The sequence below is a fragment of the Ceratotherium simum genome, chromosome 7 (genome assembly GCF_057802395.1).
Source record: "Ceratotherium simum simum isolate JZ-2026a chromosome 7, ASM5780239v1, whole genome shotgun sequence".
NCBI classification, from domain to species: Eukaryota; Metazoa; Chordata; class Mammalia; order Perissodactyla; family Rhinocerotidae; genus Ceratotherium; species Ceratotherium simum.
In genome coordinates, this window is record NC_141906.1 from 15,913,499 (window position 1) to 15,941,000 (window position 27,502).

General features: G+C 39.5%; 1 protein-coding gene across 3 annotated transcripts in view; it reads left to right on the top strand.

The window, feature by feature from the left end:
* Nucleotides 1-27,050, top strand: part of RRAS2 (RAS related 2) — a 66,399-nt gene extending 39,349 nt beyond the window's left edge. For 2 of the 3 annotated variants that reach the window (XM_087433175.1, XM_087433176.1), the window contains exons 2-6: nt 13,008-13,095; nt 13,999-14,101; nt 14,278-14,386; nt 23,516-23,634; nt 25,545-27,050. In XM_087433175.1, coding sequence (XP_087289301.1) covers nt 13,008-13,095; nt 13,999-14,101; nt 14,278-14,386; nt 23,516-23,634; nt 25,545-25,632 — 507 coding nt within the window. In that variant the 3' untranslated portion in view covers nt 25,633-27,050. Of the gene's footprint in view, nt 1-13,007; nt 13,096-13,998; nt 14,102-14,277; nt 14,387-23,515; nt 23,635-25,512 lie in introns of all 3 variants that reach the window. The other variant, XM_087433177.1, reaches the window with a different exon arrangement.
* Nucleotides 27,051-27,502: the final 452 nt, after the last annotated feature.

Below are 27,502 nucleotides of genomic sequence, written 5' to 3' on the forward strand. Positions count from 1 at the left end.
TTCTGCTTGCTTATGTATCGTCTTCTCCCTAAGATGTAAGGTCCAGAAGTGCCAGAACCATGTCAGTTTTATTCTCATTCAGGATGGTATCCCAGCTCCTACGTAGTAAGTACTCAACAAATATTTGGTGAATGAATGAACTTAGTAAGTCATGGACATTCTTGAAATCCATACATAGAGACTTATCCTTTTAATGGCTGTTTACTGTTCTATAATGGATATACTATAATTCGTTTAACCATTTCCTGTTATGGACATTTGGGTTATTAATAGTGTTTCACAATAACAAAGCTGCGTGAACATCTTGTTTGTGTGTATGCATATGTGAATATGCATCTTTGGTAATTTACAATGTTAACTTCCATCATTTATAGCTATGTTCCTATAAAACAGTTAAGCACATTTAAAAATGTATTATTGAAATAATTTTCAAGTATAATTGACCTACATTATTCTAAATACATTTAAAATGCTTTTAATTTTTGTTGCTCCTTGAATCCATGGAAATCTTTTGCCACGACAAAGGGAATCTTAAGCAATGTGTATATACACACTGCTCTGATTGCTTCTGTGGGGTGGATCTTGGCCAACCCCTGTGGAAGGAAGTATCAGAACCCTTCTGCCCTTTGAATTGCGAGACTGGGAACAGAAAGCACCAGCCAGTGTAGGATTAGATGAGAGCATCGAACTCTCCAGTGGTTTTCATTTCATTGGGAATAAAATCCAAAGTCCTTACCGTGGCCTACAACGCTCTGCCTGCCTCTCTGTTGTTTACCACTCTCTCTGTTGTTTGTTCTGTTGTAGCCACACTGGCCTCCTTGCTGTTCCCAAACGTGTTACCCATAGTCTCACCTCACTGCATTTACCTTAATGTTCCCTCTGCCTGGACTGATCCTCCCCTAGATAGCAGCATGGCTCACTCCCTCGGTTGACCTCGGATTCTCTCCTCAGTTGTCACATTGTCAGTGAAGCCTTCTCTGGCCACCTTATGCAATATCGCATCCTCCTCACTCTCTCCTGCTGCCCTCAACCCCCTTTATTTTTCTTTGGAGTTCACATCACTTCTGATGTATTATGTTGATTTATTTGTTAATGGCCATCCCTCCAAAAATCTTTAAGCTCTGTGAGAGGTGGGTTCCATCCTCAGCTCCTGATACATCGCCGGTGCTCGGTTAGCGTTTGTAGATTGAGTGGGTTAATGAGTGAACCTAGGGAAAATTCAGGTGGAAGTTTTAAAAGTTTAATAGAACATGGCTGTGAAAATCACCACCCCCTTCCTTCTAGTTTTGCTTCTACAGACCATTCTCTGCTCTAGAAGAGATGAGAAATGAACATGGGCTTTAGGATATTCATAGGTAGCAGTGGATAGAGGGGAAAGGAAACAAAAAAGGAAGTAACAGCCAGGCTCTGGGGAGCAAAAGTTATGGCTAGAAGTGCGTTGGTCAGCTGCCTGCTTATGGGACAGCCTTTCGTTTCTAAGTTTGGAGAGGAAGAGAATCAATTTTCGAATGCCCCTTTTGAGCCAGCAGTGTGCTGGGTACTTTACAGTGTCGTTTAATCTTCACAATGGCCCTTTCAAATAGGAATCATTATGGCCATCTAATAGGTCAGGAAATTGAGATTTAAGAGATTAAATAACCCTCCCAAGATCATGTAGCACTTACTAAGTGGGATGTCCAGGTCTGACTCCAGAATCCATGCTCTTTCTTATAGTTACTTTGTAACACCTGAAGGGAGAGTCTGTGTATGTTAATAATTTACATTTCACACGGTGGTGTAAAAATTTCAGAAAATTTTCGTGTATTTTATTTGACTCCTTATAACAAACCTGTGAAAGGAGCTATTGCCTCAACCTTACAGATGATAGAACTTGGTGTCAGTGAAGCTGCAAGTTCCACAGCTAGGAAGTAGCAGGAGCCAGGGCTTTAAGCAAACCTTGCTGACTTAAAATCTGATATTCTTTCTCTTATACCGCAAACCTAAAACAAAGAAATTCTGGATAGCACCTACAAATTATGGTTGACACACCGTAGGAGCTAAATATGTCATAATAAAATTAGAGAGTTGGAGTCTTTTAAGAGATCACAGAGCAAATTCCTCATTTACAGTTGAAAGCCAAGAAAGAGGCTGACTCATGCAGGAACACTGGTCTGGTAGAGCGGGGACTGGAATCTAGGTTTCCCTACACTCCTGAGCCCTGCTTTTATTACTGCAGAGTTTATATTTAATCCAGCTAGGTCCTTCCCCTTGGTTCCCTCTTTCATTCACATGTTTCAGATTTCAAAACCTACAAAAAAATTTCCCTCCCACCACACCTCCCAGCTACCTGGTTCTTTCCACAGGTAATCGAAGTTAATCAGTTTCTTGTGTGTCTTTCCAGAGATATTTTATGCACATAAAGCAAATACATAAACTGTGTGTATTTAACAATATATTGTGCAGATTACTCCATATTAGTACATGAAGTCATTTTTTATAATGGCTGCATTCATGTTGAGTGAATATTTCATAATTTAACCAGTCATTTACCGAAGGATATTTTAAGTTGTTTCCAGTCTTTTAAATTAAAAACAATTCAATAATGAGTGACCTTGCACATGTAATTTCTTATATGTGCAAGATGTATAGGTAGGATAAATTTCTAGAAGTAAAATTGCTAGATCAAAGAGTATATGTTTTTGTATTTTTTTTGTATTGCCATACTTACACCTTTATTCTTAATGTAGAAATGGAGGGTTTTCACTTTGAGTGAAACTGTTTTTAATTGTCTTTTCTATTTGGCAGGAGCAGTTTATAATTTAAAAAATAATTTATTTTAAGAGTAATGGGATTTCTTTTTTAGACTGGTGCATGCTATATGCTTTGGTGTTCATGTGGCAGGTTAAAGAAGTGTCTGGAGGCAGTATTGCTTTAGAGTCAGACCTGAGTTTGGATCCCAGTTCCACCTACTGACTGTGACCTTTGGCAGGTCACTTAACCACTGAGCCTCAGTGATCTCATCTGTAAATGGGAAAAATAATACCAACCTTGCAGAGTTGTTGTGTAGAACTACTGTTATTTCATTGATTCTTAGACATACATTTTTTCCCCTATATTTTAGTATCTCTGTTATTAAGATGAAATAAAACAAAAGCAGTTATCAGCATTGTAGTATCCTGCTAAGGTCGGACGAGTAACAAAGCTAACTATGCTGAGACTCTGAGTGTGAATCTTGTAATGGTTGGAACGCCTCCTGCCCAACGTTGGTATTGGCCCTGAGGTCTGTGTGTTGGGGCTGAGCCTGCAGAGAGGATCTAGGGGACCCCAGTGGATGACCCTGACATGGAGAGGAAGGATGCAGAGATGGGACCCAGGTTAACCTTGGACAGTTGCGTGTCCCTAGAGGTCAGGGGCTGTCTTGCTCATGTAAAGTGTGCCACAGAGGCCAGCATTCTGTTGTTTAGGCAGCTGTGGTTCACATGAGGCAGAGATAGGGAAGGCTAACTTAACTAAGGTAGTAGCTATCGGGATGGAAAGGATGGGGTGGGTTTGGAAACTCCCTAGTAGTGCAAGGTTCAGTCAAGGCAAGAACCACAAGACACAGTAGACTTGTGCCTTGGTGTGGAAAAGGGAATGGCATGGGATTTACTCAAATTTCCCATGGGGATGGTGTGAGATATTTATTAATGTCCATGTATCATACATAATCAGGCTTATATGGCCATCTCTGTTTATTACTTCTGTCTGTGCCAGTCATCATTGTGCTTTCAAAAAATTGTTAATTCTTATCCTTAAAACTTTATATGTTGTCTGTTGAAATAAGACTACAATAATTGGGGGATGAGAGCAAACAGCAAACAAGTATTAGGTTTAAACAAGGAGAATAAACTTTATCATGCTACATGATAGAGGCCTCTGGCTTATTGTTGCTCAATGGTTTCTAAATCCTATGCCAGCTCTGAAGGATGGATATGTAGTTGTGTAGGCAGCCTGAGTTAAGTTTGTCTTACCTGCAAATGGTTCATGGATGTGAGTTGTGCTGTAGCCATGGCAGGGCCCCTTTCCTCTTGGTGATGGTTTTCAAAATTGCTCCACAGGTATTATGAAACTAAAAATTTTATGTGATCTTGTCCAACCAACAGTTAGTTTTACAAGTTGTAGCAGGGTTGTGGAGGGAGGGAAAGAGGAAAACCTGTCTCTCTTCTTCTTTCCTTTGAAAGCGTGTGGGTCTGCAGGGATGGAAGCTGTGAGGAGTGAGCTGCAGCTCCCTCGGGGAGCTGACGTCATGGAGTGGTGGTGTGCCCCCTGAGCAATCATCCCTTCACGAGTCGGAAGCTTTTCTTGTTCTTTTTAACTTGTGCTGGAAATGTTATTGAAGATTCACTTTGGTTTAGAGTTTTTGCTTTTTAAGAGAGCAGGCATCGCTTCAAGAGTGGGGTGAGCTGTCTCATCCTGCAGCATGCTCTGATTCAGGCCGATAATTTCCCACCTTGAGCCTCGGGGTGAGATTTGGCTTTCCTGAGGGAGTTGTGAGTTCTAGTTTGAGAGTAGAAGGGACAGAGGGGAGAGAGGTAAGTGATTTGTCCCCGGAATGCTTTCAAAAGGAGGCTAAACCTGGAATAAGAGTGTAGTATTGGGGAGTGGGGCAGGATGTGGAGGCTGGGGGGTACAGGGGGTGCCCCAGAGACAAGCTGTCCCTCCTTGTAAGTGTAGCTTAGGGCTGGCTCTGTGCTCTGGGAAAGGAAACAAAATTCTCTTCCGATTTCTTCTTGGGACAAAGGACTCGGCTTCAGAGGTTAGCACTCAGGGTTAATACTGGCTCAGGACCATATTTCAGTGGTAGCTTTTGTGGTCTGGCCTATGGACCTAAACATAGATTAGAACAATTTTTCCCTGGGGAAATGAGCACCAAATAACTGATTTAGAAACAAACTTCCGGGCCAGCCCCGTGGCTTAGCAGTTGGGTGCGCGAGCTCCGCTGCTGGCGGCCCGGGTTCGGATCCCGGGCGCGCACCGACGCGCCGCTTCTCCAACCATGCTGAGACTGCGTCCCACACACAGCAACTGGAAGGATGTGCAGCTATGACACACAACTATCTACTGGGGCTTTGGGGGAAAAATAAATAAATAAAATTAAAAAAAAATTAAAAGAAAAAAAGAAACTTCTGTAATAGAACCAGTTTGCAAGTTGACTTTGGACTGTACTTTTTCTTGTTGCATACCAGGCCCATTGATTTGCAACCAAATACTTTACATGAGGTGTATACCTCATCGCTGAGATTGCACAGAAGTCACACAAAGGCACGTGGTGGCTTCAGACAGTCTGAGACAATTAGCAACATTGACCAAAGGCCTAAGTTTTGTTAAAAAGAAGCTGAAAGGATTACTGGACTTAGTGTAGCTTTTATTATTCTGCATTAGAGTTCTGGAGGATAAATTATGGAGAGCTCTGTAATTATACATGTTAGATTAAATGAAATATTAATTTCTGTCAGGAAAAAATATGTACTTGAAAGAAGGGAATATCAAGCATATTGGAAACATTTGACATAAAAATAAGGGAGGGTGTTGCCGGGAACAAAGGTTCTCTGTGACTTGACAGCTGCTGTTAAAAAGTGACACCAGGAGGAGCCCGGCTCTGGCTCACAGCTGCCTGAAGTTGCTGCAGACTTCTCTAGTGTTACCAGAGGAATTTACACTGCTCTTGTTTTAGCAAATAGAGGCTACTGAGAGCTAACCAGGTGCTTAATTGTGCTCTGGGAAATTAATTCCTAACTCCCCATTACGATCTTCATAATTATTGAATTTTCCAACAGCCAATATTTTGAGGTTTTAACTATGTGCAAAGTTTTAACTATAAACAAGCTTCCCTTGTTTAACTCCAGGGAAGTTCTAAAATGCATGAGATAGGCCTTGGATGCATCAAATCTAGTTGGACTTATGTAACAGGATTGTAACTGGAGCTCTAATCTGTTTTAGTTTCTCTTGAAGGCCCAAAGGCTGAGAAAAAAGCAATAGTTACCTCATATTCCAAGGACTTCATAGAAAGTGGCCTTAAATTGGTTTTGCACATTTAGCCCATACCTTATCTCCAGGAAATAAAAGCGAGGAGAGTTACAGGTTCTGAGACTAGGATGCTTTTGGAGAGAGCTGTTAGTATGCGGTGTGTTCTGTGTCCTTTCCTGCCTCCACACATAGCGGAGAGAAGAGGAGGCTTCTCTTAAGCTTCCTTCATTGAAGCCAAATGATGGGGGAAGCTCTAATAGAATCATTCTGAGAAATTGACAGGTAGCCTCTGGTATCTGGGGACCCTAAGGATGAGTATGCGAGTCTGTGGATCAATAGCAGAACAGAGAGAAAGGAAGAGGGCTGTTTTAGTTAGCAGTCTGCACTTTGAAAGATAGTGGTGTTTCCCTGAGCTTCTGGATGGAACCAGCTTAAAGCCTTCTAAAAAGGGATGCTGTGTATGGCCACCTAGAAGATGAGATGAACCACGAGGAGGTGCCCATGGAAACCTCAGGGATTGAGGGTTGGAGGTGTAAATGGCCAGGTCTCACTCAAGTCCTGGGAATTGCACATGGAGGGTGCCACCTGGGGACTGTTCCAGGAAACCCACAGACCCTCATGAGAAAGTTAGCATGGACATCAGATTTCATTGGTGTGTGCTTTTCAACCCCCTTACCACTCCCCACTCCTTTAGCTCCAACCCTGGAGGAGCCAGAGACAGCTTTGTTGGGGGTAGAAGAGATGCAGAATAAGATGGGGAAAGAGAGAAGGTGACTGATGTAAAACCCCCACCCCCCCAACTCCCTAACCGGGTCGCAGACTTCTCAGCTCTCTCTAGAAAGGGGAGAAAGACACTTTAATGTAGATGAATATTGAATAATGCAATTAAGACACTGTACCAGACATCTTAATTATTGAAAGCACAGTGTTCTTGGGGCTGAAAGTGATTGAAGAACTGTTTATAATCGAAGAATGATTGGAAATAGTTAGGAGACTTGCCTTAGATTTCATTCAGGACCAAGGAAAAGAAGCCTTGTCCAGAGAAGGGCTCTGAAGGAACGTTTTATCCTTATCCCCTGTGGGGTTTACCTCAATGTATCATTTATACATTCTGTACACAGAGAGAGAAACAATTGTGAAAGAACTTTGTAAGTGCCAATTACATGGTATATGTAAAGCTTGGTATACAGATTTTCCAAATCACAACTCTTACCAAGAAGATAGAATATGTGAAGTTGGGAAAATCCAGACTATGGTCATGGTTACCTTAAGGGTAAGAGGAATTCAGAGCATGCTGAGGTCATTTTCTGGTTGGCCTGTTGAAGGCCTTGCAAAGAAAGTAAGATGTGGTTAGGTCTTCATTAGCTGTAATTTAAGAGCCTACCGTGTGTCATAGGCTGTGCTTTGTACTCCACATACAGTATTTTTACTTTTCACAACAATCCTGCAAGGTTGGTATTATTTCCGTCTTACAGACAAGGAAACTGAGGTTCAGACAGGTTAAATAAGCTGCTCTGGTTTCCTTCCCACAGCTAGTAGAAGTGGTAGAGCTGTGTCCTGGTCTGTCTGACTTAGGGTAGGCTCTTGCCACTCGGCCCTGCTGCCTCCCCAGGCGGCCCCACCATCCAACATACAGTGGTGGAAGACGGACAAGGGCCCTGAGGAGGAGAGTGGGGCACACACAGCACTCACCGGGGATGGCAGCTCTTAAATTCCTGGAGGCGGCTTTGTGACCACCCCCCAGCCCCTCCCCCTGAGCTTGGGATCAGACCTGAATTTAAATTGCAGTTCTCCTCCTTATTAGCTGGGCACCCTTGAAGAAGTAACGTAGTTTTTCTGTGCCTCATTTTTAAAAATCTGTAAAAGGGAATATTCATCTGAAAGTTCATTGTGACAATTGAATAAAAAAGTATATGTAACATTAAATAATATTTACTGTTATAGACTGCTTGTCTATAATTGGTAAATGCTCAATAAATGTTCACTGCTGGTATTGTCGTTGAGGATACTTCATTTTTTTATGGGAGCGATGGAAGCGGGAATGGAGGTTGAGTATGAGTGTGCTTTCCCCAGATGGGCAGAGTAAGTAAAGCAGAAGGAGCACTGGCCACGGAGCCTGGACACTTTCATTTTAGTGCTGAATCTGCCAGTGATGTGCTGCTGAAGCAATAGGCAAGTCATTTTACCCCTGACAATATCTCTGCCCTCATGGAGCTTATATTCTAGTTGAATGGGGGAAAGATGGACAGTAAAAGTGTAAAATATAAGGTATATTTATATATATAATAAATATATACAAGAGAGAAGAAAACTGGAAAATATTCTGACTAAGAAAAAGAAATTCAGGCTTCTAGGTGAGTTAGTCTTGAGTAGAGTGAGGTAAAAGCTCGGAGTTAAAAACAGTCTCTTATCGTGTTCTCTTGATTGGACCCTTTCTGTAGTGCCTCTGTGCTACCACCAGATTGAAAAGTAATAATTTTAATATGAAAATTATAAAATCTATGCAGAAGTAGAGAGAATAGTATAATATACACTCATATACACATTACCCAGATTCAGTAGTTATCAAGGTTTCCCCACACTTGTCTCACCTGTTTCCTTCCCCTGCGCCTCCCCTTTCTGCACCCCATGTTTTCAGAGGACTCTTGAGACTCCTGAGAAGGTGCTGTGCTCGGAAATGCCCTGTCATGTGTTTACAACTCCCGAGTTGGACCTTAGATCTAGCCTCCTATCCTTTTCATAGGCAAGGGTGGTGGATTTAGCCAGTGTGCCAGGTTCACTGCGTGTCCCAGAATCTCCATAAGTGACCCCTCCCAGTGTGTAGACCAGGCACCACACAGTGGTAGTGCCTGGGAACTACAGCTTTGCCAGTAGCTTGGTGTCAGGAGAAAGTGGGTTGTCACTCTTGCCCACTGAATGCAGAAGTTGTGCCAGCTCATTCTCTTTCCTCCCCTTCCCCCTTCTTTTCTTCCTTAAGGCTGCTGCTTTGAATGGGAAGATAGTGAGTTGGCAATTCTCTTAGGCCAACAGAGCTCCTGTTGTGCAATCTAGTGGCATATAATCAGAAATAACATTCTTGCTATCACAGCATAATCCTCTTGCGTTATTAAGGGCTTTTGACAACCTTACCCAGACCAGATTTTTATCAGGGGAAATAGATCTCCCTGTCTGAATGGAGCTGCTTCCCTAACCCTAAACTTTTCTCTGTAACTCTTAACAATTTAAAGAGACGTAGGTCCATTTGCCCTTCTTGCTACCTGGAAGAGATCCTGCGCTTTGAAAAGAGACATTCCCTTTCTTTCCCGCAAGATCCTTCTCCATGCATCCTTTCATGTGATACCAGGAAATCACATTAGTTCCCCCCCAACCCCCCATCCTTCTCCCCCCAAATCCCCCCTCCAGTGTGTGCTGAACTCTCCAGTCCACTCTCCTTTCCTGCCCTGGCCTGAACCTCTACTATCTTCCACAATGCAATACTGTGCTTGTTTTTTTCTTGCTTTCTGCTACAGAATATCCTTTCTGGGCTGTGGTTGGTAACTTTTTTCAACTTCAGGAGAGAGGCTGTTTTCTTTTCTGGCAGATTGCTGGGTCCCTGTGTTTATAAGCGAATGTACACATAGTTCCTATGCATGACTGTAGTATTAACCTGTTACCTTTTGTTGCCTTCTGAACAAGCACAAGCAGGGTATTGGTGTTTTCCGCTGTTTCTGTTCTTTGTTCAGTACATACATTCAGCACTCTCCATTACCCTCGCCCCCGATCACAGCACAATGACTGGATGTTGTGTGAAAAGCAGTGGGCTCTGTGGAAGGGGGAACTTTGTCCCTACGATGCTCCATAAATTATCGTCGAACAAATGATGGAAAGCGAGAGAGCAAGAGCAGTTGGCTGAAGGATTTCAAGTAGCGGGAAATGAGGCTTTGAATTGTGAACACGGCAGATCAAACTAGAGGGCTTTGCAAACTGTGTAAAGAAAGAACTGAATCCTGTAAACAGCAGGGAGCTATTTAATTTAATTTATGTATCTTATAGAGGTATAATTTGTGTGCGTACAAAGCACACAAATCTTAAATCAGCTTGATGAGCTTTTACATATGTGTATATCTGTGTAATAACTGCCCGATCCAGAAACTATTTCCAGAACCCCAGATGGGAAGCTTTTATCTCGATTCACAACATTTTGGATACCAAGTCCCATGGTTGGCCTGTGGCATAGCTAGGATTGGAATTGTTAAAGCTGTTCCCGAGATTAGCAAGTCTTTATACTTGAAAAAATGCTAGTTCATACCATCTAACTACGTGACAAAAATAATACAAAGATTAACATTTATTAATCAGCAGCAGTGTGTCTTGGCACTTTATGAGGATTACTTCATTTTGTCTGTTCCACAAGGTTTTGTTACTATCCTATTTTATAGATGCTGAAGGTTAGAGAGGTCAAGTAATTTGCCTCAGATACCACAGCTAGAAAGTAGCAGAGTTAAAATTAAACCTGGGACTGTCCATCACCAGAGACTGATTTCTTATTGGTGATCTGCTGCCTCAAATATCTGGTACTCAAGTTTAAGTGACAAAAAAATATTGTCTTTGTGGCGGGAAGTGACATTGTACTTGTTACCTGCACACAGTGAATGTTCTTTTTAGGCATCTTCTGACCTATGGCTTATTAGAGTTGTGAGAGGAAAAGGGGTTTTTGATTTTGTGACAGTCAGGCCCCAAGTTGATGTTCCTTAGAATGGATCTTTATTAGGGGGTAAGATGCTTTCGGTGAGGATGACTCCTTAAAATCTACGTGTAGCAAGAAGATGATGGTTTCTATAAACAAATTATGGAAACAGGGTACAATGAAGATGAATTGTGGACCTAAATATCCAGAAATTCCAATAATTAATTTTTCTTAAAAATTGTGGACATGGAATGGAATAAATGCACGTCAGTGTTAGCAAAGTGACAGAATTCTTACAACATTAAGATTGTGTTTCACGGATGTTAGCTCAGGGCCAGTCTTCCTCAGCAAAAGAGGAGGACTGGCAGATGTTAGCTCAGGGCTGATCTTCCTCACACACAAAAAAAATAGGATTGTGTTTCAAAAGCTAAGACATCCAAAGAAAATATGAAACTTCCACAGCCACTCAAAGGAAAAACAGTTTATTTTAATGGGCCTTAAAATTGTTTAAACCAACAATCTTCTATGTATGTTAATGTCTTAATTTGGTCTCACAATGCAAAACAGCTCACATTGAAAGAATTCTAGCTATTGTGCATGACTTGGACATTTGACAAAATATATGTAATATTTGTCCATTATTTTGTTTACAGACAAAGTGAGAGGGAGAGTGCAGCACATTTAGGCATAAACTGGGAGTCATGAAATTCAGGTTTTACAGGATGAAAGCTTCACAAGAAGTATCACACTGCTGTAGAGAAACGTGTTTCAGGAAACTAATCTTAAAAAGATATAAACAGCCTGCCTTATCCAGCTTGCTTGGTGAAAGACTGTAGTTGTAAGCCCTTTGGAATAGTGGGTACGGAGAATGTTGTTGCCAGTTGCATTTACTTTTTAAAGAGGTGTGGATGTCAGAAAGTAAGTTCAGGATTGTTTTGATACCTGTTTATTTTTAAATGGGGATGGGGTGGTGATGGAGATGGCTTTCTTCTAAAAGCTGCTCCTGTTGGTAAATGTTTCTTTTATAGATTTTGTTTAATAAATAATGCATTTAAGTGAAACCATCAAAAGAGAAATAAGATTATGGATACTGAATTCTGTGATTAAAGTTAATTCTAAAATATAAATAAAATGTGGAAAACTATCTTTCACCAATAAAATAAATATGTAAAGTCGTGGTAGCAGGCAGATCAGTATTGCGGGGCCCCTGCCCCCTACCCCGCAAAGGTTTCTTTACTGTCCTGTTCAGAGTGCCTGCTTCTGAGTAGCTTTCTGGTGTTTACATAGGTCACCAAACCTATGGGGAGTGGGGGGCATCACTTAAGAATGCTGTGTCCCTGGAGCCAGCAGGTCCAGCTGCCAGGAACCCTTGCCTGAAGAGTGGCTGAACACCTTTGGTGCTGGTTCCTAGCATTAAGCTGTCTTCCTCCAAGTCATTTCTTCAGATTTTGTAATGAGCCAGTGGGAAAAATAGGCTTTGGGGAAGTCAGTCACGAAGGAGAGCAAAGGAGATGCTCAGAACAAAAAAAGGATGATATCTGTGTCCTGGTTAGTGCCCTTCTGTAAGAAGAGGGAGATAAGTTCTCTCTCAGATTCTTGTTGTTGCTCTTGTTTTCTTTTGAAAACCTTTTGGAAAAAAATTGTGAAGTGTAATACACAAGCAAGCAGTTGCTAAGATTCTTCCTTTCTGGCTGTGCTACCTGAACTGTCCTTTCTTCTGGTGATTTCAGAAGATAACAGTTGGAGGCTTTGCTAACAAAAGAAGAGTTAAAGTTAAAATTTAAAAAACAAGAAAAATAATCAGTGAAAGAATAAGTTTGAGATCCTTGCAATTGAAAAAAATCCTGAAATCATGTTTTCTTATGATTATACACAAGGCAGCTGAAACACTTAAGACAAGGTGTGATAAAAGAAGGGGAGGAAAGAGGATGGGGCATGGAGTCTTCCAGGCTTCTTTTTGTCGTCTCCATTTGTTGCAAACTGCTTTTTCTTGGGACTGATGCTTACCATCAGGTTGCAAATAGACCTGAATTACAAATTACTGTGTTTTTCTAGAATTTGAGATCTAGATTCTTAGGCATATATAAGTTAATTATGAAAACAAAAGTACAATAGATCTTTTACAATCTTCTTGCATATTTCAGATGTGAAAATTCAGAGATGTTTAGTACCTTTTCTCCACTTGGAAGTGCTCTGCATAGACTTCATTTAATGGGGAATTGACAGTAGTAGGATAAACCTTAATACAATGAAAATATTTTTATTAATTCTGGCTAAGTGGGACCTGATAACATTACGTGGAAACTTGGGTAGGCAAGTAAACATAAATTTTAAAATAAGGTTATTTTTCTTACAGTCCTATTTTGTAACGGATTATGATCCAACCATCGAGGATTCCTACACAAAGCAGTGTGTGATAGATGACAGAGCAGCCCGGCTAGATAGTAAGTAATCTTCCTTTATTTGATAGTTCACATATCATTTTTTTAAAGTAAGCTCTGATTTTTTGCAAAGTTAAATACTACAATTGAAATATTAGATGATCTTGAATATAAGCCCATCTCTTTCCTTAGCTTTGATTGATGAATCTGCATATTAGGCAATTTAAATATTCCTTAGCAGATATAATGTAAACAGTAATTGGATTGATTTTGTTCTCGTGAAACTAGTCATGTCATTGTAACTTATTGAAGTTGTATTTATTGGGACATTTGGAAAAAACATAAGGTTTCAACTCTTTCTACCTTTTGGCAAAAGTTAAAATGGGTGAAGTAAATATAGAAAAGCTTTAGTATTTGTTAACTTGCTTAGAACTTGTAGCACGGAGGCTTTAGCAGATAGCGTTCTGTGCTTGGTGCTAATTCCACCTCTCCACAAAAGAAAGCCCCATTCTTTTAACTTGTGTGATTCTTTTATTCACAGAGATCAAGAAATACATTAGCACCTGCACTTTAAGTATGTTATTTGAGGGGTAGACCAAAATTTCTTTCTTGAATTCATAGGTGTCTTCTTCAGTTCTTTCCATGGAGGAGGTAAAACATCCAGGTGACTTCAGAAGCTGTCTGACTCCATCTGCCTAGATGTATTTGATATTTTTAACCTTGTAATTGGTATGCTAATCTATTCTAACTACAAAATCAACCTGTACTGATGAAGATAACTCTGAAACTGTCTGCTGTTAGAATATATTTGTCTTTAGCATTGAGAAAAAGTACTCAGAGGAGAATGCCATTTCTTACTAAGAATGGTGTGCTCTAAAGGACCCACATTCTTTGGGCCTGCCCTTTGTGGGAAAACCATTTATAAGATGAAAACATGCACACAGTTACATATGTTTTTTTTTTTAGTTCTGGACACAGCGGGGCAAGAAGAGTTTGGAGCTATGAGAGAACAGTACATGAGAACTGGCGAGGGCTTCCTGTTGGTCTTTTCAGTCACAGATAGAGGCAGGTCTGTACCAATGTTCAAATGTAGATCTACTGTTCATGTCTAGATTACTATTTGATTGAATTTGGATTTTCTTGTTTTTATAGAAAAAGGAAAAGTAATAAAGTACTGTATGGGTCATAGGATTTGCTGAATTCTGATACTTGACCAAATTGATTAATTTGTTTTTGTGTTTTTAGTTTTGAAGAAATCTATAAGTTCCAAAGACAGATTCTCAGAGTAAAGGATCGTGATGAGTTTCCAATGATTTTAATTGGTAATAAAGCAGATCTGGATCATCAGAGACAGGTGAGAAGGAGTTTTGCTGCTGGGAAACCCAGTGTTTATAATCATATAAGTGAATGATGTATTTAATGAAACAATTGAAAGTGCCATGATTATAAAAAGACGCTGAGTTTGGCACACTGGATTTTACAGAAGTCGCAATAGGTAAGAAATAAAAAGGAAGTAGATATGGGAAAATTAAATTTTCACATATTTTTACCCAGAACTTCAGTGGACTCTATAAGCCTGTAAGTATTTCCACCAGCTCCATTCACATGTTATAATTTCTTATGTAACATTCCAAACTCTAATTTAGATAATCTTAAAGTTATCCTCAAAGACCTCATTTATTTAGTGTTAATGCTAAATTACCTTCATTTAGAGAATGGCTTTGATTTAAATTACAGTTGGATTTTTCCTAAGTCCCATTAATGACTAAGTTTTCTGTTAATTCTTCACATTGGCTAGCTCTAACACCAGAACCTGCAAGAAAAGAATATTTTTAGTATTTTAGTTGCAGGCTAGTTTATACTCACTTATTTCATATTTAATGTTTTAAATTTGTGGTCTGTGTTGTCCACTCATCTTTTCGTGGGGGAGGAGAACAAGGTCAGATGTAAATTAATACAGCCTCTACATTATTTGGGGATTCTTGTGTCTTTATTTCTTTTAGGTCTTCGGCCTCTACTCCACATCTAGAATATGATTGTTTAAATTGTTTCTTAACTTTTGCTGGTACTTAGGTTCTCTTTTGTTTTAATATAGCCTTGTGTTAACAGATTCCTAAGATTTTGTTTGGAAAGTGCAAACATCAGGAAAAATTTGTTGATAAACAGCATTGAGGACAGCCTTCCATTTTGTAGTTAGCTATTTAAAACGTAATCTTTGATTTGCTCTATTTGTAAAATTTTGTTGAAGGTAAACCAAGTTTAAAACGTGGACTTAAGAGAAGGATGTTGTTCTAATGCTAAGATTTAGAAATATTTGCTGATGATGCTTGATGTAGAATAAATTTTACTGCTAGGTCTCTTTCAAGTCTGAGTTATTATAAAGTTAAGGTAAAAAAATGTGATCACTTCAAACCAGTATAAGCTGTTTGAAATAATTTATAGCATGGCATTGCTCACATCTTAAACCTACATTAGGCAGTCTGTCTGTTTTTTAATTTATTTTTTGGGGCCATTTCCTTAGGGTTTCTGAACCTAATTATACTTACTAAATATTGCCCAGGAGAACCTGCCTACTCCTTCCTAGCTCTGGAAGCACTTTCATATGTCACTGGATCTGGGAAATAATAGCAAAGTAGCCCTGCAGTGAACCAGGGGCTCCTCCCTCTCTCACGCCTTTGTCTGCTCCACCCCTAAAGGCTCCTGCCCTGATTGTAGAAATAGGTTTCTCTCAAACTTTTTCATGATGGCTGCTCCAGTAAAGGAACAGGTGGAGGCCGGGGATGAGGTGGAGGTCTCCTGTAGGGTGGGTGGTGGCAGGTTAGGGAAAGTAGGGGAGCATATGCCCCCCAGAACTAAACAGGCCCTGCCTTGATTAGCTGGGGGCAAAGCATCTGTAGGAGTTAAAGTCATCTCCGTATTGAAGAGTGTCAGTATTTGGTGTGCGGTTTCCATGTGTCTGCAGATATTCAATATATTATGGCGCTTAGGCTTTGTTTTATACCATAGGCTTGCAAAATTTTTGATCTTTTTCTTTTTATAAAAGTAATGGATTTTCAGAGTAAAACAAAAAACATGTGGTGAGAAATATAGGGAATGGTAAGTTTCGTATTTTCATCACCTTAAAGATATGCGGTTAGCTTGGAATAAGTTCTTCTGTGTATTTATTTCTCTACTTTAAACTATATACACAGATATAAAGTATGTACATGCTGAAAAGCTCAGATGTGTATATATCCAGGGGAGAAAAGTGAGTGGCTGAAATCTGCTTAATTTTCTACTCATTCCTGTAGATTCTGCTCCCTGAAGGATAGGCACAAGGAAAAACTTGATTCCTCCTCATGCTTTGTTTTCTCTTCTCTTGGTTTCTCCACCCCTGCCCTCAGGTGCATTGGCTGCTCTCACTTTAAAGTCATGACCACTGCCCACGTGAGCCTTCAGTGCTGACTGGAAATCCTGCTGCGTTTCCCCAGTCCTTTCGTTTCCCACTTGTTTCGGTGATTACTACTTACTTTCTCATTCTTAAACTTACAGCACTTTCTTCCCCTTCCTCACTCTCAGCTGGTGATGAGTGATATTTTTCTATTTCACTGAGATTTCTACATGTTCCCACCTCCTCATGTGCCAACCTATATGCACATGTACTCCATCAATTCTACTTCCCCCACTTACGTGGATAAACTCTTCACCTCTCTAGGCCAGCCTCTCCAGTAGGCACTGGATCCTTCCTTCTCACCAGCTCGCGGACATCACCCCAGCAGTCGTCCCATTACTTTCCTATGTGATCATTCCCATCAGCATACATGCTGCTATAGCAGCTCTCATCTTTAAAACAAAAAGTAACTGCCACAAAAACTTTTTCTTAATCTCACATTCCTCTCCGAGTACCTTTTTGCTGCTCCTCCTATTAAGCAAAACTCCTTAAAAGCGTTATCTTCACTTGCTCTCTCTGCTTTCTTTCCTGCACGGCTTCAGGCATGCAGAGCCCTGGTCAAGGTCACCACTGGCGCAGATGTCAGTGACATTTGACACGGTTGCTCACACTCTCCTTTTTGAAACACTTTGTTTACTTAGCTCTGGGACACCATTCCCTACCCCTCCTGCCTCCTGCATCCTCCATTTGTTGGTATTTCCTTATCTCTCTCGGGTGTCTTAGGGCCGGGTACACACTCGTTTGGGCTCTGGATGTGCAGACAACCATGCCTTACCTCCTAGCCTCGAGGGCCATACTTAGTGCATTTGAAATTGAGATGCTATGCTAAAGGTATTTAGCTTTTTGAAGTCTTTTCAGAATTAAAAGTGATGTTCTATAGTGTCTTGGCATCCTGACTTGATCTGCCAACTAAACCTGGACAGGCCACAGGGACCCCAGAAAAACCTTTTCCCCTGTTTACAAAGGCTTACTTTTTGGTCATCTTTTTAGGTTTTTAGTCAGTAACCAGTCTGGCTCGCTTTTGGTTATTGACTCCACTCATTCTTTTCTGCCTTTGTCTTAGACACAATTGTTTGGACTTTCTGTAGCCTCTAGGCTATTTTCTCTTACATAGCAAATGCTAGTTCCCCATGTTCTTTGAATTTGTGGGTCAGTCTTGGGCATTCCTACTACTGGCTCCCGAGATTCTGAACCCAAAGCTAGAAAAGGCTTTGGCTGCTTCCTTTTGGCTTCCATATCTCTGTGGACTTGCTTCTTCCACCCACCGATCCTTCCACTATTTTTTTTAACACTTTTTTCTATCACTGACGCAGAGCAGTAGAAAGAGCAAAGTTACTGAAGTTTACTTTAAATAAAGAGATCTGTAGAATTTGAATGGTTGTTTAGTGTTACCACATACCTGGCCCCTTAGAGATACATTGATCAATTTGTTTATCCTGTCAAAGGTATAGGAAGAAAACAGGTAAATGATTTGCTTGCCCTTGCTAAAATATAAAAGTAGGTAAAGATCACAGCACACTGCTTCTGCAATTTGATACAGCAGTGTGTGAGCTTGGACTGTGGACTTCATGATCTCTCTCATTTCAGATTCCTTGTCCTTGACTCAGCCCTGTCTAGAAATCGTTTTTTTGCGTTTTTGCTTTTACCCCATTTTCCTCCCTTTAGCTTCCTCCTCTCCTTTTCTCCTTGTTAGCTGCTTAATTGCTGGTGGCCACCCTTAATTTGAGAAAGGAACCAGTTGCACTTATGATAATAGACACCTGAGTGTACTAAGCCTCACTCTCCCCATCTGTCAGTACCTTGACCCCAGTGTGTCCCTGCAGCTTCCTGGGGAAAAGACCTCCACTCCCGAAAACAGACCAATAGAGTAAGAGTCTTCTTCTAGCCTTAGCCTGTTTGTGCCTTGTCTGCATCTAAAAGGTTTGTAAACTATTGAATGTAAGTGCCGTGAGGGCTTCTCAGTTTTGGCCCGTTAGTTTTGTTCATTCTTTATCCTTAGCACATAGAACAAAGCTATACACTCAGTAATTTTTGCTGAATAAATGAATCGGCATCAATGAATCAAGATGTGGTATTAATTTGATGACTCTACATAATAGATATTTTTGAAAAACAAGTTTTGCTTCTGTAAACTTAGATGTTTCATTCACTCAATACATCCCTAAGTGAATATCGCCCATGTTGTGGTCTGTTCCTATTAGCGTTGCTCTCGTCACTCCCATTTTGCGCCACTCTATTTGGAAATGTATAGTGCTAGATAAACTCATATTGTTGCGGATTTCTGCTAATATTCATTTGTGCCTTTGCACTGAGTCTCACTGGAGGTTCCCAAAGGAGATCTGTGAATTTGTTGCATCAGATTCACCTTGGTTGTTTAAAACAAAACATTTCTGGGTAGCACTCAGACCTACCAAAGCAGCATATCCAGGAGATGAGGTATCTTTATAAAATTCTCTGGGTTGGAGAACCTCTAGGAAATCCTTGTTGGTGTAGCTTTCAGTCTTATGTTGATTTCTGGTTCCACAATGCTGTGGCTTTGTTCCATGTGGTGTTCTTTTTGTTTGTTTTGGTGGCAGCCATACTGTTTCTACTTTTTAGTTAAAATTATGCTACACCAGTGAGCTCAAAAGCAGCTTTATATGTGGTTAGAGATTTCTTGATCAGAAATGTGTGTGCAGACTTTGCTGACCTCAATTCCTGGAAGACAGTGATGTGAGACCGTGCTTTAAAAATAAATAAATGAAGCACATAAACAACCTTAGCAGTGGGATTGTTTTATCATCTAGACCATTAATTCATTAATTTTTCTTACTACATGTAAAGATAGGTCATTTGCTGTTCCCTCTAGCTGAATTATGTTATGCGGGAGGGATAGGGCAAGGTACCTTCTTGAAGAACAATTGAGCAGAAAGACAAATACCAAATTTTTTAAGGACATATATTTCCCTCCCCAAATCAAATTTATAAGTAATTAAGTAATTTATTGAGATTGACTTGTCTCAAATATTTATTTTTCATTTTCTTCCTTATCCTCTCTTTTACTTCAAGATGTACTTATTTGGTCATACTCTATTTACTTAACATGTTTATTTAGTTAACTGCTGTGCACTCTTCTAGTCCCTGGGTGTACAGAGACAAATATGCCTTACCCCCAGCTACAAAGGACATAATGGTGGGAGAACGAGCAAACAAAACCGGAAATTGTTGTGCCATGTAGTTTATTAAGAGTCACTGCAGGGTGTAATGACGCTCTGGGATGCTGTTCTGAAACATCATCAACGCTCAGGGGACATTTCTGATTGATTGAGTCTTTTTTTTTTTTTTTAAAGATTTTATTTATTCATTTTTTTCCCCCCAAAGCCCCAGTAGATAGTTGTATGTCATAGGTTCACATCCTTCTAGTTGCTGTACGTGGGACTCGGCCTCGCGTTGGACGGAGAAGTGGTGCCTCGGGGCGCGCCCGGGATCCGAACCCGGGCCGCCAGCATCAGAGCGCGTGCACTTAACCGCTAAGCCACGGAGCCGGCCCAGATTGAGTCTTGAAGTATTGGTAGGAAACACATTAAAAGTATTGAGTTGGGAGAGAAGGGGTGACATCCCGGGAAGAAGGAACAGAATTTGTGACAACATGAGGGTATTTTTGTAGGAAAGAATTTCCCATGTCAAATTTTCTTAAAATAGGAATTGTTCTTTCTAAATTGGTAGCTCTGTGATGCTTTCTTTTCTTACTTGGATTCCTTACTTATTGTTAATTGCTTGCTTGATTTGATTGATTTATATTTCAGATCCATAGGCCTTCTGGTACATAGCTATTTTGAAGAGAGGCAGGGTAAATTTAAAATTACATAAACTCCGATATAACAATGCTATGTAGATCCTGCCTGCCACACTTTTGGAACACAATAGGGTATACGCTGTTATGAAGTAATTGTTAGATGTATATGCGTTAATGTAATAACCTAATGATACTGCATTGAGGTTGCTGAATTTTGAGAATGGAATATTAAATTGGGAGAACAAGCTACTTGAAAGGATTAGCGGGAACAATACCTTGAGCTCAGATAGGCCCAGGAAATTTGTATTGTGATCAGCCCGAGTGGAAAACTTCATTATTCTTGGGGTAGTGGGTAGTGCACTTGGATGGGTTTTGTTCCAGTAGTAGGGCAAAATTAGCCCTAAACTAAATGTTGTTCTGGTTCTACTAAGGGTTCCTGGACCCAACTCCAATGTGTGTGTGTGCCGGCTTCCCCACGCCAACAAGCAGTCTTCGGATACCAGCAGGGTGTCCAGATTCTTGAAGCAAAAATTGAAAAAACGACAAAGAGAAATGGACACATTCACACTTATAGTCAGAAATTATTGACCTCTCTGTCAATAATTGACTGAACAAGTAGAAAGAAAATCAGTAGTGATATAGGTGGCTCAAACTACACTATCCAACAACTTATCCTAACTGACATTTAGTGAACACACCACCCAACAACAGCAGAATACACAATCTTTTGAAATGAGAATGGGTCATAAAACAAGTCTTAATAAATTTAAAAGGATTTTAGTCAGACAACATACGTTCTTTGACCACAGTGGAATTAAACTGGAAATCAAGAACAGAAAGATATCTGGGAAATCTCCAAATGTAGAATCTCCATACTTCTAACTAATCCTTGGTTCAAAGCAAAAATCAAAAGGGAAATTATGAAGTATTATGAACTGAATGAAAATTAAAACACAACATATCAAAATTTGTGGAATCTACTAAAGAAGTATAAGGAAAAAATTATAAAACTAAATACTTATATTAGAAAAGAAAAAGGTCTCAATGCAATGACTTTCGCTTCTACCTTAAGAAACTAGAAGAAAAAGAAGAAGAGCAAATTAAAACCATACTAATCAGAAGAAAGGAAATAATAAAGCAAAAAATAGAAACCAATGAAATAAAAAATGGAAAAATCATAGAAAAAAATTGTCATCAAAGTGACAAATCTGGCCAGAATGACCAGGTAAAAAAGAGAGGAGACACAAATCACCAACATCAGTAATGGGAGATAGCATCACTTCAGATCTTATAGATATTTAAAAGATAATGAAGAAATACTATAAACAGCTTTATACTGATAGATTCAGCAAGTTAGATAAAATAGACATAGTCCTTGAAAGGCACATACTACTAAAGCTGACTCAAGAAAAAATAGATAACCTGAATAGTCCTGTATCTGAAATAAATTTGTTGTAAAGAATCTTCCCTCAAAGAAAACTTCAAGCCCAGATGGATTCACCAGTGAATTATACCAAACCAATTTTGCTGAAACTGTTCCAGAAGGTTGAAAAGAAAGAATTCTTTCCAACTCATTCTATGAAACCAGCATTACTCTGATAACCAAAGCAGACAAAGATGTAAGAAAGGAAAACTACAGTCCAATATTTCTCATAAACACGGATGTAAAAATTTTCAATAAAATTTTAGTAAATAGAATTCAGCAATATATGAAAAGGACAATGCATCATCTTTCAAGTGGGGTTTATTTCAGGAATGCAATGTTGGTTTAACGTGTGAAAATGAATCAATATAATTCATGACATTAACAGACTAAAAAGAAAGACTCATATGATCTTAGTAGATACAGAAAAAAACATTTGACAAAATTCAGCTTCCATTCCTGATAAAAACTCTTTACAACGGCATAGTGGGAGCTTTGTCAACCTGATAAAGGGCCTCTACAGTAAAACCCAGCGACTAACAGCATACTCAGCGGTGGAAGGTTGAATTCTTTGTCCCTAAGATCAGAAACAAGTCAGAAGTCTCCCCTTAACACTACTGTCACTGTCCTGGAGGGTCTAGGCAGTGAGGTGAGGCCAGAAAGAAAGAAAAGGCATCCACGTCAGAAAGGAAGCAAGAAAACTATTAGCAAATGGCATGATTGTGTTTGTAGAAAAGCCTATGGCATTTACAAAAGAACACCTAGACAGGTGAGTTTAGCATATTTCCAGAGTATAACAAAAATATACAAAAACTGTCCTATTTTTGTAGAGAAAAATGTACACCATTGAAAAAAGACTCTATTAAAAGAATCTCTATTAGTGATAGCTTCCTAAATTTTCTTTTCTTTTTTTCCCATCTGTATTTTTTAACTTTTCTGCAAGTGTTTACTTTTATGGTAATTCAGCAAGGAAAGCCATTTTTTCAGATCTATAATTTTTCGGCCCCATTATCTAAATGTAAATGTAATAGTTTAATAATTTTAGGTAAATATCACTCTTCCAACCTTTTACATTTATAATACATAGGATATTTACTTATATTCAGTTAATGTTTTCTTATTTTGGCCTACTGTTTTATACGTCATCAGTTATGCCACCCTTCCTTGCCCACAGTCCTTCACCTCCTAATGTAAAGGCATTGTGAGGGCTTGTGATCCTATTCATTATTCGTTTTTTCCCACGTATTTGTTGAGCGACCTAGGTACCAGGTACTGGGGGGTGCTGAGACGAAGACGACCCAGAGTCTCTTGAGGCTTTCCCTCCTCTCCGTCCTTACCTCTCGTTATTTTCTCTCTTGGCTTCCCAAATTCCATCCGTTCTAGGCTCTTTCAGTTCCTGGAACTCCGAAAGCCTATTCCCCCTCATGGCCCTCACATGTGCTGTCTTCTTTGTCTGGGATACTTCCTCATCCCACCCCACTAACTCCATACTCTGTTTAGTTCTTAGCTTAAGTATCACTTCCTCAGGGAAGTATCACTTCCTCAGGGAAGCTTTCCCTGACCTGCTGACAGGGTTATAGACTCTCATAGCACCTTGTGCTTTTCCTTCCTGGGATTTATCGTTGTCGTATTTCATACTTTTAGAGTAATCACTAGACTGAAATCTCGTTTCTGTCACAAGTATGTTCTGAGTTGTTCTGCAGAGCTGGGCTTCAGCTGTTAAGTCTCTTGGTTCATTTTATGACAAACCAGCTTGGCCTCTGGCTGGATCAACAGTGCAGCCTGTGGCCGAGGACTAGATGAAGTATATCTAATTGTTAGTATTGTACCTCACACACACCTCTTGGAATTTCAGGTCACACAGGAAGAAGGACAGCAGTTAGCGCGACAACTTAAGGTGACTTACATGGAGGCATCTGCAAAGATTAGGATGAATGTTGATCAAGCTTTCCATGAACTTGTCCGGGTTATAAGGTGAGCAAAACACATTCCAGAAGTTTGTTTTAATTTATTGAATTTGACAAGTAATCACACTGCTCTTTAAAACTATGAGCTGAGAAAAAAAATTTCCATTAAATGTTTTTGGTAAGAAAGAAGAAATTGTATGTAGGAGTGCTTCTGTTCTAGGGGTTAATCATAGTGTGTTAAAATTTTTAAGTAAGTACATATTTTATTGTAGGTACTTCCTACGTATAAAACCTAATTTAATTATATTGAAGTAGAAAGTACACGTAAGGATTTTGAAAAGAACCTATGCAGCTTCCAGAGATGGTGGTGGTATGAAGATAGTGATTACAGCAGCTAACACTTGAGTGGTGAGCTCTGCCAGACTCTGCGCTAAGTACTTTTCACGGGTTATTACATTTAATCCTCACCACAGCCCAGTAAGCTGAATACTTGGATTTATCCCCGCTTTCAGATGAGAGAACAGGTACAGAGAGGTTAAATAACTTGTTCAGAGTTTAGACATAATGAATTCATGCAGAGCTGGGACTTGAGTCCGTATCTCTGATTCCAGATCCTGTGCTCTTAACTGTACTTCTTAGCCGACTCCTCCTCCCAGGCCAAGAGTAAACCGGGTGGTAGAGACTCAGCTGTCCCATGGCCTGTGAAGTAGAATATGCAGACTACAAAGAATTTTTCTATTAGCTGGCCTGTGAGGCCCTTGTGGTTCAGAAAGTGTTAACGGGTTCCGGGAAGCTTGAGGTGATGGGTGAGATCAGCTGGAGTTACTGTATGTGTTTGTCTGTGTGGAAGATTGAGTTGCTTTAGTGGGTGGGGCTTGATTTGATTATTTTGAGTCTTGGTGGCCTGGCCCTCCCTCAGCCTCTACTCTCTAGATCTACTGGGTTCCCTGCTGGTTGGTTAGTTGGACAGGTATGTGGAGTGGGCTTGTGTTAATTGTGTGTCTGAGGTGAGTTGACATCTGAGCTATGGGCTGCTTGTACTTTTTAGCCCCTTGCTAGGGCATTCTCTTTGTGGGGGCCAGAAAAAGCAAAGACTGTGGTTTTGTATTTTTTAAGAGTTTGTTAAAAATAGAAGTTCCATTGTTTTTTAAAGTAATACAGAGTTTGAATTTTGCAAGATGAAAAGAGTTCTGGAGATGGATGGTGGTGGTAGTTGTACAACATTGTGACTATATTTAATGCCACTGAATTGTAAACTTAAAAATGGTTAAGATGATAAATTTTATTATGTGCATTTTACCACACATACACTGATGAACCAGTGCCTTCTTAAAATAATTTCTACTGCCTTTTCGAAATATTTTGTCCTTGGTTTTGGTATTCAGAATCTGTTTATATCCATCAGTCAAACAGGAGAGAGAAGGGGAATGAGGAGGCTTTTTTATGCCAGGCACTGCTAGGCGTTTAAACACAACATCTTCTTTAATCCTCATAGCAACTGTGCGGGGTAGGTTTTTATTACTCGCTTCTAACAAACCAAGGCTCAGAGAGGTCAACTAACTTGTCTAATACTGACTTGCAGCTAATAAGTGGCAGAATGGGAATAGGAACCACATGCCTCACCAGGGTGTGTGCTCTCTGTTGTACCTAGTGATGGATGTTTCTTCTGAAGTATCCCTTAGAGGCATGGAATTTCAAATTGGGAAGGGAACTTAGAGGTTATTGAGTTCAGCATCTCATCTGATTCAAGACTCGCTCGTTAATGGAGCTCCTTAATGGAACTCGGTAGCTCTGCTTATGCTGGTGTGGAAGCCTTTGTGTCTCCCTCCACCACCCAAAGATTTGCTTTGATTCCCTAGTTGAAATTTAGCATTGAAAAGCATATGCATGTAAACTAGACTTGTCCAAAAATAACCTGCATTTGTAGTAATATATTACCAAGAAGGCAATTATATGTAGATTTTTTTTGTCTTACAGGAAATTTCAAGAGCAGGAATGTCCTCCTTCACCAGAACCAACGAGGAAAGAAAAAGACAAGAAAGGCTGCCATTGTGTCATTTTCTAAGAATCCCTTGAGTTTTAGCTACCAACTGCCAGGAAAGGCCCTCGTCTTCTCTTCTTACGGTTTACATCACGTTGGTACCTTTCTAGCCTTAGACAAATGATCACCACGGTAGCCTTAGACCAAGAAGCTGGCTAATCCTTTCCGTGAAGCTAATCCTATGGTCCTTTTAAGATAAATTTAAAGGAAACACTAAGGCTGCTTCAAAGATTATCTGATTCCTTTAAAGTATATATCTATTTACACAGACACATTCTTTTTTAAGGGCTTACATTTTAATAGGGATGAATCAGTTTTGGAACCTAAGCTGTTTGCCAGGCTGAAGTCACAGGTTGTGAAATAACTTTTAACTTCTGGAATCATATTGCCTACTGTTACTCTAAATAGAAACATAGGGAGTTTTTTTAAAATGTGAATTTTTGCCTATATCTAAAAGTTTTGATGTCAACTTTAGTTAACTTTAAATACACTGAATTGAATCCACTCAAGTCAGACATCTCAGACCTTTACTAAAGCTACAGCCTTTGTTTTCCAGTGGCCAAAATACCAAAATGCCTATTGTGTTCATAGATTAAAAACTACATATAAAGCCTTTATTATTACTCCTACTCTTAAAGATGATAATATTCTGTGTGGCCAAATATTTGGACTCATTCTGGACTTAAGCATTTCAATGTTCTTGGTTTTTTAATTTAACTCTTTTCACAGCCATGTTGAGAGTACAAATAAATAATTTCTGTCTGTCTTCCTTTTTCAAGTATTTCTGGATAAGGGATTCAAAAAAACTAAAACTGTTTTTGTTTGTAATATAAAATATGGAATTGATCTTTCCAGGGTCAGAGATGATTAATGTTTTTGCTATATACTTTTATACATTATTTTCTTATCAAACTAGTTAACAAGTATTTTTATATGTTTGTAAGCAAATATGCTTTCACAGCATACCTTGTGTATATGTAAAGATAAGTATTTAAGTCTCACTGTTCACTTTTAACTGACAAAGAAGAGAAAAGTGAAAACTACAGAAACTGTGGTAGAACTTTACTTGCTGTTCTGGTCCTGGTTGTACCCGCCTTTGGCCAGTCACGTACCTACTCAAGAAATCTTCCCAAGAGAGTACAACAGGATGAGAATCTGAAATCACTTTCAACATACCCTACTAGATATTGACTGTTATAGATCAAGTAGTAAGTGCAAAACTTTTAATTGACAATTAGCATAACTGTGGATGGCTTCTGATTTTGTTTTTAATTCTGTGGATTGTGTTTAAACAATTCAAAAGTATGTTCCTGATTTTGAGATACTAAGTGGTATTGCACAGTTGTCACTTTATTGAATGTGTACAACAGTCCCATGAAGTTTATAAAGCGTACCCTTGTATAGCTTCAGGTGCTAGAATTAAAATTGATCTGTTATCACAAGATGGTGCTTGATGACTTATTATTTTGGTGGTTTCTTGAAGGAATGAGTATTGGAGGAAGCTTATTTTAGTAGCTCTATGCCTTTTCCCAACAGTGCCTTAGGGTTTGAATCTAAAAATCAATATTAGTTATTTAGCAGGTGAACTTGAAGTGAAATGGTTTGGTGTTCCTAGTGATTTCTTGAATATTTTCTTAAGTCAGTGTTTCTTAAACTTTGTCTGTGAAGTGCTCCTAACAGAGCACCTCAACTGTAGAAGAGAGAAGAGGGTGAATATATATGCCTTTCTGAGGATGAAGCCTAAAAGAACTGAAGCAAAGCACACAAATTTATTTGAATCCTAATTAAAATTACTGCCCAGAAAGATACCACATTTATCCTGTGGCGTTTATACTGTAGCGCTATTACATATTCTTGTTAGTACTTTCAGTAGGGAAAGTTTTTATTTATCATG